This window comes from Sitophilus oryzae, unplaced genomic scaffold (assembly GCF_002938485.1).
Source record: "Sitophilus oryzae breed Bouriz unplaced genomic scaffold, Soryzae_2.0 scaffold_482_pilon_pilon, whole genome shotgun sequence".
NCBI lineage: Eukaryota > Metazoa > Arthropoda > Insecta > Coleoptera > Curculionidae > Sitophilus > Sitophilus oryzae.
This window is the reverse complement of record NW_022147065.1, coordinates 343880-362871: the sequence shown is the minus strand read 5'-3', so window position 1 is coordinate 362871 and position 18992 is coordinate 343880. Positions and strand designations below refer to the sequence as shown.

Below are 18992 nucleotides of genomic sequence, written 5' to 3'. Positions count from 1 at the left end.
AATATTTTTACTTTTACACTGGACGCGCGTTTCGCTAACCATGTTAGCATCATCAGCAGATGATTAAGACTCAGTGAGTCTTAATCGTCTAAAAAAAAATCGAAGACTAAGTGAGTTTTAATCATCTGCTGATGATGCTAACATGGTTAGCTTAGTATTGTGGTGATTTAGTGTTTTATTTTGCTGTGTAACACCCAAGGTTCCATCCCCCAACTGTAATCTTCGTTATCTCGTGATAATCTAGCTCGATGAAAAATAAGCTTGTGGCTTGGATGGGAACACTGGTTATATAGCCGTATACAGGGTGTCCCAGGCTGAGCGTTCATTAGAAGTTTCTAGAGAACCACAATATCTAGATCGGAGATTTTTTGCACATCATTGTTTCACAATGAGAACTATCGATTAAAAATATTTTCAATATGGCGGCACTTCCGGAAATACCGGAAGTTCAGCAACTTCCTTATTTTAAATTGGTGCCCCCATTTTTTATTACAGATTTAAATTCTCCGTAAAATTCTATGAATTTTGATATTAAACAATCTATACCTAACATTAACCGTTTTTGAGAAAAAAAAATATTTAAAATTTTTGGACGGAAAAACTGCCTGTCAAACATATGTGTATAGTCTAAATGTCAAATTTAGTGATTACCACAGCCACTGTACCAAAAAGAGAAGACGTGTGGCTATCTATTTCAAAAATTAAATTGTTTGAATGTCATATAATAACGACCACAGCTGTCATGCAATTTAGCGATTAAAAAATTATCATAAATCATTTTTTTCAAATGGAAACCCACTTTTTTTATTCAACTGCCGAAAAGGCTTTTCAATTCGTTACTTTTTGACCATACATGTTCCTATACCTAAAATAAGTCGTTTTTAAGTTATTTAAGATTTAGTTTTAAAGCGTATATTTTTCTTGATTGTAACCATAGAGATTTTAACCATCTTTAAACGTCAAGTGATGTAGAACAATAGATCTGGCCATGTTATAAATACACTTTTTAAATAACTCTTGCGCAGGAGCATTTATAATATAGGAAATTCAAATAATTCATTTTCTGACAAATGGAAATAAATTGTCTGACTGTTTGACACTTAATGTCAAAGGAAGCTAGATAAAATCAAGAAAAATATACGTTTTCAAACTAAATCTTAAATAACTTAAAAACGATTTAATTTAGGTATAGAAACATGTATGCTCAAAATGTAACGAATTGGAAAACCTTTTCACTAATCAAATAAAAAAAGTGGGTTTCCATTTGAAAAAAATGATTTATGATAATTTTTTTATCGCTCAGTTCCATGACAGCTACCTCCATTATTATATGACATTTAAACAATTTAATTTTTGAAATAGACAGTCATATGTCTTCTTTTTTATGTCACAGTAGCTATGGTAATCACTAAATTTGACGTTTAGGCTATACACATTTTTTTGACAGGCAGTTTTTTTCGTCAAAAAATTTTAAATATTTTTTTTCTCAAAAACGGTTAATGTTAGGTATAGAGTGTTTGATATCAAAATTCATAAAATTTTACAGAGAATTTAACTCTGAAATAAAAAATGGGGGCACCAATTTAAAATAAGAAAGTTGCTGTCAACTTCCAGTATTTCCCGAAGTGTCGCCATATTAAAAATATTTTTAATCGATAGATCTCGTTGTAAAACATTGATGTGTAAAAAATCTCCGATGTAGATATTGTAGTTCTCTAGAAACTTCTAATGCACGCTCAGCCTGGGACACCCTGTATATGTATAGCCATACGCGGCTAAGAAAATCACTATAATAAATTTGAAACTGTTTCAACCATGATTTCATGCATATTTTCATCGATAGGTTTGTAGCTTCTGAATAACGGTCTAGGTAGAGCATCTAGCTCATTTGCCACCTCAGAATTAGAATTTAGAGTTAGTAACTCGCATTTTCATTGGAGGACACTGTCTTATTTATTTCAAACCAATTATCAACGAGAATATTCGTATGATTTGTGGATCCCTGAGGGTGCATCCATACCATTCTAGAAAAAGCGGAAAAGCGGCGGCGCGGCGTATCGGCGGCGGCGTAACGACCTCGGATAGATTTCCAGTAATTCTATTGGCTGAAATTTGACTGATGAATTTTCGAAAAATTTCAGCCAATAGAATTGAAAATTATTCCATTTAGCTAATACACACTGAATAGTAGTAAAACAGATATAAAGGGAATTTAAATCAACTTTCGTTGCAATGACATCATGATGCGTCGTCTTATGGCGTTATAAAAGTATTATATTTACTCTTTAATTCCTATGATTTAAAATATTTATGTAACTTTTAACGCCTGCCGATATCACATTAAATACTAAGTGGAAAATAAGGAACGAGTTGCATTATCCGTGGGGAAGCAAGTACCAATTACACCCAGAGATGTATACCTTTCCAGCATCACTCCCAGCTCTATCCAGTTGAGTTAATGTTAAATACGCCACCTACCTTCTTGCCTTGAACTTTATTGGGCAATTGAATTAATGGAGATGTATGTATATATAGTAAGCAACGAACCATAAGCCTGGGATAAAAATCGCACTTGTATGGTTGAAGCCCCCAAGTAATTATATGACTCACGATAACCTACGTAAAGAAGATTTTCATTTGGATTCAAACGAAATCAATATCACAGGAATGATATAAAAAGTAAGAAGATGTGTTTGGTTCAGTTTCACAATTACAACGTTTATTCAATACTTTGCGGATCTAAGATAGTAAAAATAAGGATGGAGTACTACAGTTTGCGAAGAATAGGAAGGAGACCAAGGCGATGGAAACAAAAAATACATGGACTATGGGTTTTATAGGCATAGTAGGTTAAAGGTAGCGTATGGCATTACTTGATTGATATGAGCATAAAGTAAAACGGATCAAGGATCAGCCACGGATATGAAAGTACCACTTCGATTACACAGATGGTATCGTGCAGTGTATTTTTGAGATGTACAGGATTAAAGAGTAAATTACTTAAAAAGTCGTTGATTTTGAAATATTTAATAAGATTTGCATATTTTTTAACATATTTTTTAACACTCGATATGTTTAGGTATTACCTATTTGCCTTTTAAAATGTTAAATTTTGTTATTAATTTAGACATTTATTTTCATTAAATGCTATACAGGATTAAGTCTGAATCTAAGTCTTAAATAAGTGCAAATATTTTTAGGGGTAGTAGATATATTTTGACCCCAGAGACACATCTATGAAGTTTTTTTCGCGAAACAATTTTTTTGAAAATTTGGAACTTTTTTTGTATTTCTTGAATTTTTTTTAATGAGAAAATATTGTTACGTTTTTCGTTGGTTCCTTGTGGATAGAAAGTCTAATTTATTTAAACACAATTTATTTTTACACTAGTAACAAAACAATAATGATAAAAGACTTAAAGAACTATTTATAACTATTTATCTAGAAGGAATTTATTTTGAATTTAGCGCGGTAACTGTACGCGTCTATTTGTTTTGTCTCTTCTTTGCACAGGCCTCGGGTTACCCACAGCTAAACAGTTCTCGAATAGTTCATTAGATTATTAGGTGCATAGAGAAGATTTAGAATGTTCTCCTATGTACGCCTCCATTCCAGTGGAACTCGAGTGTTCTCGAACGTTCGATGAATCATTACGGTGTCTATTCTTTAATGCGATTCCAGGTCATATGGGGGCGGGACATATTAGTTAGGTTAGGCCGAGTCCACACGGGTCCGCAACAATATGTTTCTTTTATCGAAATCTACCAACCCAGAAAATATTTGCACTTAAAGACTCACCCTGTATATTTATTGTATATAATGTATAGATTGTAATTTGATGTGATAATAGTATAATTTGTATACAGTCTGTTCAACGAGTCTGGGAAGATTTCGACAGCTATTGTCTGTTATTTTAATATAGATATCCTCTCATTAGACAGAATTTATATATCTTTGTACTTATGCACTTTATGTGCGTATATTTTCTTTTCTTAGATTTGTTTTAATATTTTTGTTCTTTTCGTTATGTAGATTTTCTTATCGTTGAGGGCTAGCCCTCCTTTTTTATCATTAGGACTTTTTTATTATTGTTTATTTGGTATTAAAACATGGGGAAAACTATTCACAAATCAAAATATAAGGTGATCTGAGAACACATTATTGAGTATTGATAGCATTTTATTTGGCTAAATTAATATAAGCCCAACGTTTGGTTTAAAGCAAGTTAAAAAAAAATATGTTTATCATCGTGATCTTCGACAGGTTCAATGAAATTACACTGTAAAATCATGGTGCCGATAACCAGCGATGATTATATTGATATCAAAAGGTACAAGCAGAATATCGCGATTAGTCTAGAATGAGTGTTTCTTAAAGTGATCATGATCTAAACGTATCTTTAAATTATTTAGTTTAACCTCTTATTATGTTATTTGCTTATACTTTTTTGTCATAATAAATTCTTGACTTTGTCCTAGGCCATATGTGTCATATCGCTGTAAATAAACATATTTTTGTATTTTTGTAAATCGCTGTTTTATTTTAAAAGATCCCAATACCTAATGCGCCCCTAGCCGTAATCCAGTAAGCTTCGGTCGCGACTAGGGTGTTTGGTTTCTCGATCTTTTTTAATTCTCGAGGCACGAAAATTCCCGACTAGAATTTCTCGAGTATCTCAAGGAATTTTGAATTTTTTAATAAAACATGATGTTATTTTTGTTTTATTACAAATTGGACTATTGATGACATGAGGTCAATTAAATATGAAATGGTAACTTTTTAGGTACCATAAGTTACACTTCTAAAAATGTTTATAAAATTAATCAACAAAATTACTCTACATAGTAACATTATTAGGTATATAAGGTGATTCACGTCGATGGCACGTTATGGTGCGTCCAGACCTGACGAGACGAGCGCGAGACATTCCAAATCCGCTAAATGTGGACGGGTCTCGCGAGAGCCTCGCGAGACAACCCACGGAGCCTTTGCTATGCGTCCCCTGTCGGTGTTTCGACGGCCGATCAAAGGAAGCTCGCGGCTCAGTCTGGACGTGTTTTTGATAGGCTCGCTCAACTGCGGGATATTAGCTCTGATTTATGAATTTCGACTATTTAAAATAATCGTAATTATAGTAATCTCAAATTTTTAAATGGTACACCCTTCCCATACAGCCACGGTACGTACTATGTACGTACCTGGTACGTAATGTTCGGACGAACGTCAGGTCCCTGGTACGTACATTTTCCAACGCTATGTACGTCCCCGGTACGTCCCCGTGGGATGAGGTAAAGTACGTACTATGTACGTCGCATGTACGTACATTCCAGGTACGTACATTTTATGTTTTGTTCCGGACCAAAACTGGATGTAAAATGATCGAAAGTACGTACAATGTACGTACTATGGACGTACATTTTTCAACGCTTTGTACGTCCCCGGTACGTCCCTGGGATGTGGTAAAGTACGTACTATGTACGTCGTATGTACGTACATTTTATGTTTTGTTCCGGACCACAACTGGATGTAAAATGGTCGAAAGTACGTACAATGTGCTGCTCCATCTTTCTAAAATAAATTCAGCATTACAGTGTAGCCGCATCACTTGAAAAGTGATAGCATCTTTCTTATTTACATAGAACACCCAGTATATTATTACATATTTGGAAACTACTTTCATATCTCATAATTTTTCTTTTATACTAACCTATACATATCTCTAATAGCTTTTGAGATAAAAAGTAAAACGTGTAAATTTGACAAAACCATGATCGTGAATAAGCATTGGCAAAATCATGAATGAATTAAATTTTTAAAGTCGAAATTTGGGTTGTAAGTTAACGAAAGTCGATATATTCGATCTGTCTAAATAAACAAATTGGATTACATAGAGAGAGCAAAAATATTATTTATTTCCATTTGTTGTAAAATTACTCAAATCTTTGTTATTTTAAATTCAAGCCTATGAATATTATTCAAAAAATCAAAAGACTAATGAAATTACTTTTTAACGATAACTATATATCATGTTCCTATACCTAAACCTTCCGGGTTTTAAGTAGAGCTATTTAAAAATGAACAATTCTATTATTACAGTTTCATTTCAAGAATTTCGGTACCAAACAATTTTAGAAATTTAGCACGTAAACTCTAATTGATACATATTATTTCAGTAGTGAATGTTAGAAATTACTAGGAAAAATCTCTTTAAAATACCACATTCACTGATCCAATGCGTAATTGCTATCATTTCCTAGTGAATGCTAACAATTACTGAATTTCTGGCATTCACTGTAACATATACATAGTCGTAGAATCACATTGCGATAATTTAAGGCCACAATACAGGATGATCCAATGTTGCAAAGAAGCTCTAACAGGTTTCCTATTTGATTTTTTTTTCAAATTTCATTTTATAAAATATCCCTTTAATATGTATGCCTGCAATGATAGCGCATATTATTATTTTTTAATACATCTACAAAGTGATTGAAGTATTCCTATAACAGAAGTTATGTTTATTAAAATTATTCTATATTTTTTTCGTTTTGTGTATTTACCATAATTTACCTATTATAAAGTTTGAGTATTTGTCATGGCATCGATTTTCTTTAAACGAAACAATTATAATAGAATTATTATTTTTGACTTTGTTGTCACCACGTATCTATAGTACAGCTTGAATTGAAATGTTATATTTTTAACCTACTGCACCGCCGCTTACATTCGATCACACGATACATTGAACAAATATCTACATTTATAGGAAATATTTCATTAATAAAGAAAACGGTCTATTATCGTCTTTTCCGCAATTAGAATCCCACTCTGTGTTGTTAAAACAATGTCCTAAAATAACTTAATTACACTAATACCGTAATACCTACCTTTAACGTGTAGGTGTGGATATTTTCTATCAGAAGTAATTAAATACAGGTCATTCCTTGAACTAAACAAACAACTATAATTAATATTGCGGAAAAGGTGGGAAATTTCAGTCTAAAAAAACACAAAATTGTGCCTAATATTTTATTGTTCAGTGATAAAAATAGCGTCCGACTATACGTATATAGTCGTAGAATCACATTGCGATAATTTAAGGCCACGATACAGGATGATCCAATGTTCCAAAGAAGCTCTAACAGGTTTCCTTTTTTTTATGCCGGTAATGATAGCGCACATTATTATTTTTAATACATCTACAAAGTGATTGAAGTATTCCTATAACAGAAGTTATACAGAATCCGGCAGTTGTGCGTCGAACATCTGTAGCTCTCAGAATAAAAAACTAGGGAATTTTTGGAAAAGTGCCGACTGGGACACATTGAAAGGATGTCTGAAGCAAGAGTTCCTACTATGATAATGAAACGTGAAATAGGTTGAAAGATAAGGAAGGGTAGACCGAGGACCAGATAGAAAAAGGATGTTGAAGAGGACTTGAGAAGGATAAGAGTAGATGGGTGGAGAAGAAAGGCGAAAGACAGAAACAAATGGGGAAAGATAACCAATCAAGCCATGAGCCTTTTAGGCTTTAAGAGCTATTATATTTTAGCTGCATCATCACAAAATAAATCGTATTTATTAAAATTTTAATTGAGGGGCTTAGAATGAAAGGGGTACAAGTGACTTTTTGTTTTAAATGGACTTAAGTAAGAAAAAAGTCACTGGGGTACAAGTGACTTTTTTTCTAAGTACAGATTTAGATACTTTAGACGCCAATTTATGTGGTATAAAATGGAATTAAGCAATATCCACAGTAGTACTAAGTGGAGAAGAGTTGCAAAATTTGCTCTATTCAATTGTAAAATTAATTCTTTCTCCACCTAATGTCCAATTTTTGTTGCAAACTAACTTCTCATAACTGCATCTATAATTTACAACTTATCAATTTTGAGAGTGTGTATAGACGAAAGTTTAACTAAGAGAAAAAACAACATTTCACTAAAAAATCCACAAGATTAGTGAAAAATTGTATTTGAGTAGTCCTGATATGGCTTTGTTTACACTTTAAGTTTAAATAACAATGCTTCTCTTGACATTTTGACAAGGTATGATTATCATATACTTGTCTTTCTCACGCATCAAGAACTAGCACAATATATGGCTCTGGTGACTTTATTTCCATGGTCTGTATGTACGACCAGTTGACAAAGAGTACATAATAATCGAAGAAGACCAAAACCAATATTTATTTACCAAGTGTAAATACTATATATTTATTTTAGCTGCTTCATCACAAAAGAAATCGAATTTATTAATTTATGAGAAATTTAATTGTATAGACGAAAGTTTAATTCAAAAATATGTTAAAAACCACTCGGTAAATATAACATAGTTCAAATTTTGAAATTAAATTTTTAATAAGATTAGTGGAAAATTGTATTTGAGTCGTCCTGATACTGCTTTGTTTACACTTTTAAGTTTAAATAACAATGCTTTTTCACAATTTGACAAGGTGTGATTGTCATATATCCGTCTTTCTCACGCATGAGGGACTAGCGCTATATATGCTTCTGGTCCGAGCTCTGATCACCTTTTACTTTATTTCCGTGATCTGTATGTACGACCAATTGACAAACAGAGAGGGAAAATAAAAAACGGCGTACGGTGTTGCCGGTTCGTACGTGAAATAACATAATAATCGAAGAAAACCAAAACCAATATTTATATCAAGTATAAATACTAGATGCTTATTTTAGCTGCTTCATCACAAAATAAATCGAATTTATTAATTTGTGAGAAATTTAATTGTAAAATTAATTATGACTCCACCTAATGTTCAATTTTGTTGCAGATTAACTTCCCATAAATGCATCTATATTTTACAACTTATCAATTTTGAGAGTGTGTATAGACGGAAGTTTAATGCAAAAATATGTTAAAAACCACTCGGTAAATATAACATAGTTTTAATTTTGAAGTGAAATTTTTAATAAGATTAGTGGAAAATTGTATTTGAGTCGTCCTGATACTGCTTTGTTTACACTTTTAGGTTTAAATAACAATGCTTTTTCACAATTTTACAAGGTATGATTGACATATATCTGTCTTTCTCACGCATCAGGAACTAGCGCTATATATGGCTCTGGTCCGAGCTCTGATCACTTTTTACTTTATTTCCGTGATCTGTATGTACGACCAAATGACAGAGAGGGAAAATAAAAAACGGCGTACAGTGTTGCCGGTTCGTACGTGAAATAACATAATAATCGAAGAAAACCAAAACCAATATTTACCAAGTGTACATACTAGATGTCCATTTTAACTTCTTCATCACAAAATAAATCGAATTTGTTAATTTGTGAGGAATTTAATTGTAAAATTTATTACGACTCCACTTAATGTTCAATTTTTGTTGCAAATTAACTTATCATAAATGCATCTATAATTTACACCTTATCAATTTTGAGAGTGTGTATAGACGAAAGTTTAATACAAAAATATGTTAAAAACCACTCGGTAAATATAACATTGTAGTAATTTTGAAACAAAATTTTTACGAAGGGAAAAAATATCATTTCATAATCCACAAAATTGTATTTGAGTCGTCCTGATATAGTTTTCTTTACGCTAAGTTTATATAACAATGCGTTTTCACAATTTGGCAAGGTATGATTGTCATATATTTGTCTTTCTCATTCATCAAGGACTAGCGTTATATATAGCTCTGGTCACTTTATTTTCGTTGTTTGTATATACGACTAGTTGACAGAAAAAGAAACGACGTACAGTGTTGCCGGTTCGTACGTGAAATTGCATAATAATTGAAGATAATATATATCTCATCTATTTAATAATGCTCAATTCTGTTCCTTGAGAACTTGGAATATAATATCCCCAGTCACTCTTTTCAAATACCATAGAAATAAATATTAATTTGTTCGTTCAGATAAGTTCATAAATAGTGCTAGTAATTGTATTTTAACGTGTAAAATTTCGTTCTAAAACTACCCAGTGTCACCGAGCTACACGCCAATAGAATTGTAACTGAATTCAAACAGCTGTCAATTTTGACTTTAGTTATTATACTAACAACTATAATTGTTTTTGTAGTTTCACCAGTGACACAACGTAGTTCTGAGACCCAGGCTTAATAAGAATCTATTACAGCTGCAGTAAAATGAGTAACTAATTGTAGAAATTAAAGATTCACCCCTAGATGCAACATCTTTTTTTACCCGCTTGGGCTGTTTGAAATTTTGATGCAAAATCCGGCAATGCCGCATAGAAGAAATGTACAACCCCAATTTTTTCCTCTTTTTAATACATTTAATTTTTCATTAAGTTGTATCCATCACTGTCTTACACGTTAAAATACAGACCACACTACTTATACAATGACCAAAACTGCATGTTGCTATACGGCAACAAATAAGAATCTGTAATATAATTTCTATGTAATATAAATTTGAATCGTCCTGGTTTTGCTTTGTTTACACTAACTATCAATAACAATATTTTTTCACAATTTGATAAGGTATGATTGTCATTCCGTGAACATATTTTTTCTACGACTAGCCTAGAGAATGCAGTATGATACACGGAAAACTCGATCTGAAATTGGCGTTTTGCAAACTGTTGTGTGCTAAGGATTTAGCGCACGACACGTGTCATTTTGCACACGACATGTGCCAACTTTAACACTTTTAACCTCCAATGTTTAGCTGAAACGCCAAACGCAACGCAGCCGTCAGAAAAGTGTTATTACATCGCAAATTATTTCACAAAACTGGCAAAAACTGAGTGAGTCTGCCGCTAATTTGTAGTCGTAGAAAAAATATCGTAAAAAACTCGTTCAAAAACTTCTTTGTACACTCGTTCGACTTGTGGTTTTTGCCTGCGGCTCGAGCCAACAAACTATCGAACTCGTGTGCAAAACGTCGTTTTCGAAACTCGTTGTTTAATATACTATTTAAATTGTGCTCTATGATTACCCGCATATTTTCCAAGCAGGATTGGAGTGAATAAAAAGAAAACCCCGATAGTCAGCTTTTGCGGGACATTGGGCCCACTCTGTTTACATTTAACGATTTTCCTGTAGAAAACTATGTCTAAACTTAGATTGTCTAAATTAAAAATACCTATTATTCATATTATACTTATATACTCGTATTAAAAATACCTACATATATATGGCGTGTATCTCGGTAGAAAAATGTAATATTTTTACGGTTTATCAATACAAAAATATTAGTTTCACAAGCTTCATTATAAAATAATCTTCGACCACGAAATAATTCATCATCAATCATAGGTGCGCAGATTGATAAACTGCTACATTTATCTTTATAAAATAATCTGGAAAGATAATAGTTAACCTTTTCAAAATTTACATGAGATTTCCTATGTCCCCTGTTCCGATGCACTACACGGTATATTCTATTTTCATTTTATCACAATATTGTAGATATTATTTAATTTTAAGAACTCTTCTGTAGATTTAGTTTTAACAAACCATAGAATTTGCATAGATTAACACGCTACAAGATATAAACAATACTAAACTTATTATGTAGTGATTTTTATATTATTACTGAAACATAGAATGTATTGCTGAAGAGCTTATATAAAATATCACAAAAAAATATTATAAATGGTACGTTACTGAAAATAGTCATCCGTCATTAGTTCATTATATCATTAAACATAACACTGCCACGAAACGCTTATTCTACGGTGTTTCACGGTTTGTAATTAATTAAAGAGCGGAATATATAGTTGCTTTTCCGCACTAGCTAAACAACCGTCGGCGGTATTGGTATAGTATACAAGAAATACAGTCATTCGGTGACATTATATTTCGATATCTGTAAATGACGGTGGAAAATTGAATTAATTGCACATCATAATACGACCACCAGCAAACTCCATAAGACGACGCATGGTGTCATTGATGACGTGCAACGGAAATTGTTTTAATTTCCCTTACTTCTAAAAATAAAAATGATATAGATTCATATAGGATTATACATTTATATTCTGCCCTTTAATATAACATATATTTTTTCTTTGGTCAAATATACATATCTACTTCGATTCACATTAAAAAGCTTCTTTGGACCCATTAATTGACACCGCACAGGTATCGTACGAACACTTTTGAACTAATACCGATTTGCACTGTTCACTTGCGTTTTTCCGCCCATTTGAGATCATCGGCTCTGGGTTTGAAACCAGTCACTGCTTCGATTACTACTTCCAGGCCGCTCCAGAACCGTAGTTTTTCCAGTGGCCAATTCAGCCAGCCTGTCGTAATACAGAAGTACGTTTCGTGCGGCGCCACGTGGTGAATTCTGTGGTGGCGACGGGGTAGTATTATATGGTACTCTTGTAGGAACACCACCCAAGACGGAAGGCCAAAGTATGTGTGGGACCATTTGTGGATCTAGAAAAAGAGGGTAGCAATTTAGGAGCTTGTAATGAAGCTATATTTTTTTTTTATTATTTATTATTATACCGTTGTTAAGTACTGGTCAAGCAGGTCTTCGTGGAGAGGTGTCAGAGGTTCCGACTATGGAGCGCGAGACCTGTGTTCGAATCTTGACCGGGGCAAAATATTTTATTTTATTATTTATATATTCAGACACTGTTGTTCTTGAAAGTTATTGCCATTATAAAAAAGGAACAGTTTGTTCTTTTTAAGCCATATTGTATACAAGGTGGCGCACCTCATTCGCGTCGATTGATTTTACGAAAACGGAAAGATATAGAAACAATATATTTTATGGGTATATGTGGACAGGCAATGTGCACAATAATAAAAGCAATAGCCACATATTTTATATTTTAAAAATATGATCACATAATATGAATACATTACTTGGTTAGTCATAGCGACAAAAATTGCCAAAAGGAACACATAACAGTTCCAAGCAAATTTCTTCTGCACGTCTTCTTCTGTGAGTGCAATAAAGTCCCATACCATGCGACTTAAAAATGGAATGGTCACCATAAAGTTATCACCGTTGGTTTCAATGAAGTCATGCCTAGTTATGGAGGTGGGATCGATATGATGTTCTCTGAATGGTCGAAGAAAATTCTGTAACAGAAAATTTACAAAGATTGATTTAGTAAATTTGAGAAATTCTAAATAAAAAAAATATTCATATATGAAAAGAAAAATACATATTATACAGGGTGGACCGAACTCCCAGTGAGCATTTTATTCCTTTAAGGGAAATGTGTTCTAGGTGACGTGGTTGTTACGTTACCAGGCCCATCTTTTGCCTGATATAAAGCAATAAAATGCAGATACCTAACTGTTCCCTGAATGTGACAAAACTTTGCTCATTGGGTTGTATTCATATAGCATATTCTTCTAGCATTCAGGCATATTTTGCAGATAAAAATAGATAAAATATTCGTATAAATATATACTTTACGAAAATGGTCTCGACAACAAAACTGTGATTGAATATGATGAGCTTACATCGTTACATATGAAACAAAATTGTTTTCAATTTAATAACAATTTTTTTGAACAGCGGGAAGGTACAGCAATGGGTAATCCATTGTCTCCATTTTTGGCTAATTTATTCATGAGCAGGTTTGAAGTGGAGGCTAAAAATCAGTTTGAGTATTTTCCAAGAGTATGGTTTAGGTATATGGATGATATTTTTCCTGTTCTTGACACACATTCAGACACCATAGATAGTTTTATTTCTAAGTTAAATAATCGTTTCCCTTCCATTAAATTTACACATGAAATTGAGAACAACAACAAATTACCATTTCTAGATGTATTAGTTATTAGAAATACTAATAATTGCCTGGAATTTGATATCTATAGGAAAAATACTACTACGCGCAGATATATTCCTAATGAATCATATAATAGTGTTGAACATAAAATGGCTAGTTTAAATTTCTTAGTTCCTCGATTACTTAGTATTCCACTTACCAACGAAAGATATAAAATAGAAAGAGATTACATTAGGAATGTAGCTGAGTGTAATGGATATTCTCCTTCACTAGTTGATAAACTAATTAGAAAACGTAGGTATAGGTTAATGATTTCTGAAAATTCGACTTGTCAAGTGGAGAAATATACAAATCAAATGTCAAAATTTTTTCAATACCGTTTGATAGAGAGTTATGCCGTGGTCTAAAAAGAATTTTTAAGAACGTCAACTATAAACTTGTGTATAGTGCTAATAATAAATTACAACAATTATTAGGTAATCCAAAGGATAAAACACCTCCAATGGAAAGGTCGGGTATTTATGAAATTTCTTGTAAAGATTGTAATCAGAAATATGTTGGGTAAACTAGAAGATCAATATTAATTAGATTTAAAGAACATTTAGCTCTGATAAGATATGGTTGACCGGATAAATCTTGCGTTGGTGAATGAGAAAGAACATTGTATAGATCTTAATAATTTAAATTTAATTAAACAAGTCTCAAATTACAGGCAATTAGATGCATATTAAAGCATCAGAATTAATAAATGTAAAGATAGTAAGACCAGAGACAACGGAATTCCTTCAAGTTCTTTGTTCCTACTACTCTAGTGGCGGTAATCCAACTGTTACGCTCGGTGGGCTCTGACTCATCTGGCTAGATCTTGCCACGCGCACTCGGTACCCACTGAGCCAGTATATATAAACGCTTAAATTGTGCTTTTTAGATTAGTCTTAATCATCTGCTGATGATGCTAACATGGTTAGCGAAACGCGCGTCCTGTTAAAAGTAAAAGTGTTTTGGTGTATTGTGATGATTTAGTGTTTTATTTTGCTGTGTAACACCAAAGGTTCCAACCCCCAACTGTAATCTATAAATGTATGTCCTAAAATGCTTAGTTTTGGAGATACAGGGTGTAGAAGATTCATTTTTATTTCGATTTTTTCCAAATCGTTTCTGAAGTAACGTCGATCTTTGGATAAAAATTGGTTGTCTGGGAGTTTTTTGACATGACAAAATTTGATTTTGATGTCAATATGACCCTTTTGGCGCCACCTACATAACTGCTTTGAAGAGTAATAACTTTTGGTTTGTACCTGTATAAAACTACAATATGAAAGAATATACATATAGGGAAATTGGAACGACTTTCGTTGCATGTCATCAATGACACCATGCGTCGTCTTATGGAGTTTGCGGGTGGTCGTAGTATGATGTGCAACGAAAGTGATTTTAATTTCCCTATATTTGTCATTGTTTACGTATAAAATGACTCTTGATAAAAATCGCTGCGAGTAACCGTTCTAAGATAATTGAAGTGTAAATTATCATTACATATCATCATTAACTTTTAGGATATAACTTTTTACGAACTTTTTTACTTATTTTTATCTGCAGAATACGCTGCCGAAGTTTCCCGAATTTCAGACCACATTTCGATATGATATGAACAACATTTCGGACCACCCTGTATGCTGTTCTGGGTCGTGTTTGTGAGATATTCGAAATTATTCATCTCCCCCTCAGTCATACTCTTAGTTCGCACCAAATTCATTATCTGTGGTTCTCACTCACGACAAAGTCGTCAAATATCATCCTATATTTGACGAGTTGTAGTTTAAAGCGTACCTTTCCTATCACCGGTAACTCGACTGATCCCCACGTATCTGCCGCCCAATGGACGAAACCGGAACAGAAGTCGGCAGTTACGATTCCAAAAAATGCAACAACGAGGACGAAACTGAGCCTTTCGATTCTAATATGGAAAAGTATAAAAACTAAATTAACAGCCATAAGGGTTAGACACATTGCCACGCATATACATTCTTGGATTCGCTTTCCTGCAAGAGAAAATAAACAATTAGAAATTGGAATTTGTAACAATAATATATGTAATTGTTTTTAATAATTATTGAAAACTGTAAGAAAATATAAACTTGAAAATTATAATAACGTCCATTACCTATTTCATTGATTAGCTTAATAATAATAGATATAATTAAAAATTTACTGATTAATTTTATTTGGACATATATCATAGTTAATATCGCGGTTATAGTACGGTTTTTATTATTCCGTGAAAAAGGAGAGCGGCAAATCAAGTAAAGTATCATTACAGAACTGCTCCCATAACTTTCTTTGGCTAGTTTCCATTATTTTATGTATGCTTTTCAGCCAAAACGTATATTAAATAAAAGAAGAAAAGGTTAAGTCCCTTAAATTCGCCGCAATGCTGCTTTATACAGAGTCTCATTTTCAGAGTTATAAAAAGTAGATAAAATTTCGGAATAATATTGATTTTCCATATTAAAAAAATAGATTAGAATTTAGAATAAGTGGGAGGGGGGTTAATCTCTGCGACCTTAGAGATCTATTGTGTCCCCCTTTCTTGAGTTATAACTCATCATACAGTCCCAGGACTTCCTACGGAGACCCGTGTCCTTCACAGTCGAGGAGCTACGACCCAGACCGGGTAGACGAAACGGTAGCTTGTGTCGCCTGTTGGGTTTAGAGGTAGGAGGTAGGCTCCCGACCCCTGGAGGAGGTGGTAGCTTGTATGCCACTTGCAGGATGGTCTCACGCAAGTGTCAGCCACCTCTCCTGTAGTTCTCTTAGGGTTTGGCTCCTTGGGACTTTCATTGTTACTGTTCCCAGTGTCGCTAGGGGGTTTCCCCACAGCTTCACCGGTGATGTTTTTATTACTATTATTACCAGATCTCATAGTGTTCCCATGAGTCGCTAGGGACAGTCGGTCCACTTCTACAGAGCCCCGCATGTAGAAGTAAGGGGTAAAATACAATGGGGTGGCCTCCGATGCCCCAAGGTTGAGGCTGTCCGTAGCCTCGCCCGGTATCGTTATATGTCTTGGTGCAATTCCCTGGCCACGACACTACAGTCAGGGACAAGACGATGAGTGAGATGCTTCTTAGACCAAGCCAAGTGCTAGGGGGGATTCCCCCAGCACCTGACCAGGAGCTTCCCCACCAACAACAAGGTCTGCCATCTCCTAGGGGAAGTAAAAAAATAGATACAAATAAAGAAACGAGATTTGGTATGTTAGTATATGACATAAATTAGGGATTGGTTGACGTATTCAATAGTTTTCCGTCACTTCCTGTTTGACCGGAAATGACTACAACTTTTAATTTTTAAACGGCGCGGCACCCCTCGCATTTTTTTACTTTATTCAATAGAAAATGACACTCTGAATCGAATGACATATCATATGTCAACTTTTGACATAATCGTTCAATAACAAATTATATTTTAAATTTGAATCTAGGCTGTGTTTAAAACATTAATTTTTAATCAAGGAGCCTTGGGAAAATAGATTTGATCGTCTCATGTTTTTAGTGTCTTGTCCTGGCCGATTAAAAGATGCCCAAATCGTATTTTTAATAATATCTCAATTCATCAATATATCAATTTTTTCAAATGGAACGAGGATGGCTCATTAGAATATTTGGAAAAAGCATTTTTTTACGAATAATTTGATACCACACACATTGTATTTCGAGTCAAATTGTCGTTATGAACCATAGTTTATGAACCGCATGTTACAATTTTTAAAATCGGAACTGGCCGAAAATAATTGACTATGTCAATCAATCCTAATCGGAAATCAAATCTCGTTGTTTTATCTGAAAAAATAAAAAAAGTATAGGGGTGAGCCACTTTTGAGATGCACCCGGTATATGAAATAACACAGGTATTATATGATTTTTTCATGTATGATATGATAATAACAGTTTTTGATCTTAAGGTAGCTAGAAATAATATACTGCACAAGATCGGTAACAGCTGGGGAGCAAACGCCAGGGAACTTAAAACAACTGCAATGGCCCTCGCATATTCGGTGGCAGAATATCGCTGCCCTGTCTGGTACATGGATCATACTCATCTTATTGATTCATTCTTCTTCACTCGTCTTAACAGCGCGATGAGAATTATAACGGGCAGTATCAGAAGCACTCCGATCCAGTGGCTCCCCCTATTATCAAATATTACTCCCCCTCATTTGAGAAGACAGGCGGCCCTAGTTTGGGCCAAGTTTTCTTGACCGTCCTGCAAGTGCTTGAAGGTTCCCTTCGATGTTCCTGTAGCCTGGAACCCAAAGCAGGTTTATGTCGTATTTATTTGCAATGTTCATCTTCCCACCCATGATGATTGCGAAAATTTCTTGAATCGCCTGAAGTCCAGAAAACCGCCATGGGTATTAGGGCAGCAGCTACTAAATTCCAACTTTCGGGCTGAAGACTGCTGGCGTGAATGGTCACAAAATAATCCTGACCTTCATCACTTGATAACTGACCCAGTACTCTGCCCTCCCGGATTCAATTTGCCAAGAAAAACGTGGACAACACTCAATCGGTTCAGAACTAACCATGGCAGAACCCGCTTCTGGACACACAAATGGGGACTAACCGACTGTCCTAACTGCGATTGCGGACATTCTGAACATACACCTTTTCATATCGCAACAGAGTGCCCATTAACAAAGGCGCAGTTCTCTTTAAATCGTCTTCATGAGGCTGACCTGGATGCTATAGAATGGATCGCAGAGCTAAATCTTGTAGTGTAAATTTACGAGCCCTAACAACTAAATGTTCGGACAAACAAAAATTTATTATTTTTTTTTACTTTCATTAACTGAATTATTTACATTTAAGAAATACTTTTAAAATATATTAAAATCCAACATTTCTAATGAGTATTTAAATAGTTTAGTTTCTATAAACATTAAAATAAACTGTAGGCCAATAAATAAACAAAAAGATTGCACAAAATCGTGACAACTAAATGTTCGGACACTGAAAAATAACTGTTCTAATATGGCGTTACATCGGCATGAACTTTTGCAACCACTGCAAGCCTGTTTGGCATTGTTTTTATTAATGGTTGACATACGCCAGAATAAAAATTTTGCCATAATCCACTTAATACCATCGTCAAATGGGCAATGGTTTCTTGGGGATGGTGGCACAATTTTTGTTTTGTTTTATGTCACATGTCTCGATAACATTAAGGTCCGGACTGTGCAAAGGCCATGAGGCAACCTTGATGTTCATGTCCCTAAACCATTTTTACT

At 33.9% G+C, this 18992-nt stretch overlaps 1 protein-coding gene across 4 annotated transcripts in view; it reads right to left on the bottom strand.

The window, feature by feature from the left end:
• Positions 1–11960: 11960 nt before the first annotated feature.
• Positions 11961–18992, bottom strand: part of LOC115886294 (transmembrane protein 189) — a 53381-nt gene continuing 46349 nt past the window's right edge. For all 4 annotated transcript variants that reach the window (XM_030905382.1, XM_030905386.1, XM_030905383.1 and 1 more), the window contains exons 3-5: positions 15533–15744; positions 12822–13040; positions 11961–12386 (exon numbers count right to left, since the gene is read on the bottom strand). In XM_030905382.1, coding sequence (XP_030761242.1) covers positions 12126–12386; positions 12822–13040; positions 15533–15744 — 692 coding nt within the window. In that variant the 3' untranslated portion in view covers positions 11961–12125. The remainder of the gene's footprint in view (positions 12387–12821; positions 13041–15532; positions 15745–18992) is intronic.